The following is a 3,995-nucleotide window of genomic DNA, read 5'->3' on the forward strand; positions in this document are numbered from 1 at the left end:
TGCTTGTTCTGCTCCCTGCTGTCTCTGGTGAATCCTCTCATCCCCCACACCTCTGACCTGTATACCCCCGTTCTGTATCATAAATTTTTTTTTAATTCTTTTTTTAAGTAGCATGCTTACTTAAGTTGGGTGAATTTTTTTTTTTTTTTAATATTTATGCATCCAAAACTCAAGTACAAGCCAGAGATGTGGGGGTAAGAGGACTCACCAGAGACAGAACAGGCAGATGGAGTGAAATACACTGCTGATCTGCCACGCCATTTGGGTCACCTCCCTGGCCAGAGGTCAAACTCAGGCAGAAGCAGCTGCTGATAGCTTTGGAACACTGCACTTTTAACCTGTTGCGCGACCAGGGAGGGCCTGGTGAATCTATTATGACAAATATGAAACACCTAGATAACATCTTAAGACTAAAGGCCCAAGAAAGAGTCAAAGAACAAAGATACTGCATTGCACTTTTTAATTGCACAGGTAGTTTTAAATAAATGGAGAAAGCACCTTCCAAAAGCTACACTAGCAGGGAAAGATTCCATCAAGCATTTACATAGTAAATTTCTATAATTTGTACAAAAGATTCTTGATCTTTACTTGAACTGTACATGAGGGGAAAGTAGCCCCCTTAAATAGGTGTTCTCTGCTTGCAGAAGCAAACTAAAGAACGTAAAATTGGAGGCAAGCCTGGGACGACTTTGAGAAGGGGGTAGTGAAATGAAAAGGGTCATTCATAAATTCCATGTCAAAGACACTTGTCTAATGACCCTTACATACAAGTATTTCAGAGCAAACTACCGTTAAGGTACAACTTCAAAAGCTGTAAATCTGAACTATAATAATACATCTGAGTACCTTGGATTAGTGAATGTCAAAAGACAATACTTGGGGCGACCTATGAGGTTTGAACAGATGAACACTTTAGAGGAATTCTCTAGGACAATACACTCTACTTTGGTATTTGAATGAAGCAGACAGACTTCTCTGCTATCCTCCAGGCAGTGTGAGAGTCAGGGAAATAAGCTCACTGATTGGACTTACTGGATCACTTGTTAGATACTAATGAGCTGGGGGAAAAGTTCATTGGCAAAACTGTCCTCCCAAGAATGGTCTACAAGCAGAGAGGACATGTCGCTCAATGGGGAAGGTGAGCCCTCATATCTACAGTCATTATATTCATCCGGTAGGCAGGAAGATTGCTTCAGGGAGTGGCTGGATGAAAGTAGATCTGAGATACCCAGCTCTGGAATGAAGTCATTGTCTGCAAGTTCTTCCTTCACTGAGACAGTGAATTCAGGGTGATCTTTCTCTGTGGGGCTGAAAGGTGCTTCCTCAATTTTCACTACCACATTAGCTTGGCTCTCTGTCTCAGAGGGTATCTCTAAGACTAAGGGTTTGGTATATACATGGTCAAAACGAATGAGTTCATTAATGGCTTCCAGCTTGGCTGATGACGTCCCCAGTGATGGAGAAGGGGAGGCTGGTAAGGAACTAGGTCCTTCTGGGTAGACATCTGGAAGCTGCTCCAGGTTGGCAGATTCTGGGGAAGGACATCTGAAGAACATGATGGGGTCCAAGTTGAACAGAATGCCCAATAGGATATCAGACTGCAAAAGGCAAAAATTAAATTGAGTCCAAGTGTTAGCTTACAACTGATGTTCTACCTAGAACATTTAGTACTATGTGCCATAATACAGTAATACAAATTAATTATTATGCCATAGGAAAATCTCCAGGACCCACCAGACCCAAGTCTATTTATGATACCTGACACCGACTATGTCATGAATCACCTAGAAATAGAAAGGTAGTGTGTGTTCACCTTTAGCCCAACCAAAACTAACTTCTGCCCTCATTTCTGTGGCTGGGGTGTCAAGTATCAAACAGATGGAATGTACTGACCATACAGCTCTGATAAAATCTGAAAACCCTTTACCTCAGAGTCCGAAGAGTCAACACTGTCAGAATCCATGGGGAGATGTTCTGGAGGGGTGACAACTGGGCCTGCACCTGCTGCAGAGGTGCACGTAGTCTGAGTGCTGCGGACTCAGCAGACCCGGCCACTGACCTCACTCCATTCCCCTGGGAGGAAAGACCAAAGTAAGTACACAGCTGAGAATCCCAAAGTAAATGCTCACCAGGCACTCATGATTCTCAACTTGCAAGAAAGCTAGAATATTATTCTTCAGAGTGAATTCTTTTCCTTACCTTAATTATTATTTCCATTTTCTTGAGTCCTCCTCAAGAAGAGATGAAAAAAGGTAAGTAAGACTAACTTGTCATTGTGATTTTCTGTGCAATGAGACATTTTCCTCCCCACGCAGATTCAGGCAAGATTGGTATTCTTAAATAATATCTTAATGATAGTGTCAACAATGTTTCTAAGTAATTAAGCTCTATAATGAATTCAGACCCAGAATTTTTCTTGGATAGTAATTTAAGTTTGTCCTCATTGTTAGCTTCACAGAGTTGAACTGCCCTATTCTTCCCTCTTAGATCACTTTAAGTGTTGTCACCAAATTTGCCATCACCCACAGATTAAAACTCACACTTCACCCTTCTAGCACAGACTATCACAATGAATCTAGTCCTTTCTCTACCCATTCATCGAAGAACTACTAATTTTAGTAGCATTCAGAGTTAGGTTTGATTGACTTTCTTATTCTGGTTCTCTTTAATGCTGGCATTAAGCATTGGCAGTTAGCATTTTGTTATAGAGAGCCATGTAGTTTAATTTTGAGGAACTAGTACTATTTAATACACACTTCAAAAACAATTGTTATTAAAAGAAATAGGTGATGTTATTTAGAACCAGTTCCCATACAAAGCACCAAAGAAAGCAGATGACTTACCTTGGTCTCTGCCTCCTCTTCAGTAACCAAGGCATCCATCCCTAAGCGCTGTCTTAACTCCTGGTTCTCAACTACAAGGCCATGTGTTTTCTCTCTTAAAAGCTGATTTTCCAGCAAAAGTTTCTGATTCTAGGAGAAATTACACAAGGGACTATTAAAACATCTAATTCTTTCATGTACAAATCCACCATGTATTTCAACCATGTACATTAATTATATTTTAGCTAAAAATACACCTGCAAAAGACATTTTAACATGTAAATTGAATAACCTATTATGTGCCAAATCCTAATTATCAAGTCTTCTATTGACTTACACAAAACTGATATTTAGGGGTGGGAAGAATAAAAGGAACTATGGTGATGGTACACAGGTAAACTGGTACTGGGAACTTCATGGGGACTACACCTGAGATGAAAAAGCACATACTGTACAAAAATGAAAAATGTTTAAAAATTTTTAAATTTTTAAATCAATATTTTCTTTAAAGAGTAACTCAAATCTTTTGCATGGCTTATCAGTTTCCAGAAAGTTAAGAGTTTCAGTCTTTCTTTTGTAGGAGGGAAAGGAAATCCAGTCAAACACTTTTAATATCTATACATTTAATCAAGATACAGAGCAAGTCTTCCATAAAAATAGTTTTCCTCTCAGAAATTCCTTAAGGATTTTAAAACCTGAATCCTGTAATAGTTCACTCTTCTGATCGCTGAAATCAACTAAGTTTTAAGTGATGTTACCGAGGAAAAAAATCTAAATAAATATATAAATTTGAAATCATACCAACCCAAATTTGAGTCCTGTAGGACAATAGTAATGACTCATAATAGTTTATTTAATATGCAAATCAAGTTTTTAAGGTGAAGTTAAAAAAGAGAGTCTGGGCCCTCCCTGGTGGCGCAAAGGTTGAAGACAGCACTGTGACGCTATCTATAGCCACTGCAGCATGTCACAAGTTCAGTCCCCCATCAGAGTGACCCACATGGTGAGGTGACTGCTCCTGGCCCGCCCACTGCTCCCCTCAGCAGTGTGCTTCACTAGTTGGCCTGTTCTGCTCCCACTCTGTCTCTGGTGAATCCTCTCACCCTCCGCATCTCTGACCTATACCCCAGTTCTATATGAATAAATAAATCTTTAAAAAAAAAAAAAGTCCAC

General features: G+C 39.7%; 1 protein-coding gene across 1 annotated transcript in view; it reads right to left on the reverse strand.

Annotated features, from left to right (window-relative positions):
• Positions 1-445: 445 nt before the first annotated feature.
• Positions 446-3,995, reverse strand: part of XBP1 (X-box binding protein 1) — a 6,896-nt gene continuing 3,346 nt past the window's right edge. Inside the window, 4 exon segments of the mRNA XM_012731227.1 lie at positions 446-1,598; positions 1,928-2,011; positions 2,014-2,073; positions 2,844-2,972. Of these exon segments, the coding sequence (XP_012586681.1) occupies positions 1,044-1,598; positions 1,928-2,011; positions 2,014-2,073; positions 2,844-2,972 (828 nt within the window). The 3' untranslated portion in view covers positions 446-1,043.

The sequence above is a fragment of the Condylura cristata genome, unplaced genomic scaffold, assembly GCF_000260355.1.
Source record: "Condylura cristata isolate star-nosed mole 26May11 unplaced genomic scaffold, ConCri1.0 scaffold00029, whole genome shotgun sequence".
NCBI lineage: Eukaryota > Metazoa > Chordata > Mammalia > Eulipotyphla > Talpidae > Condylura > Condylura cristata.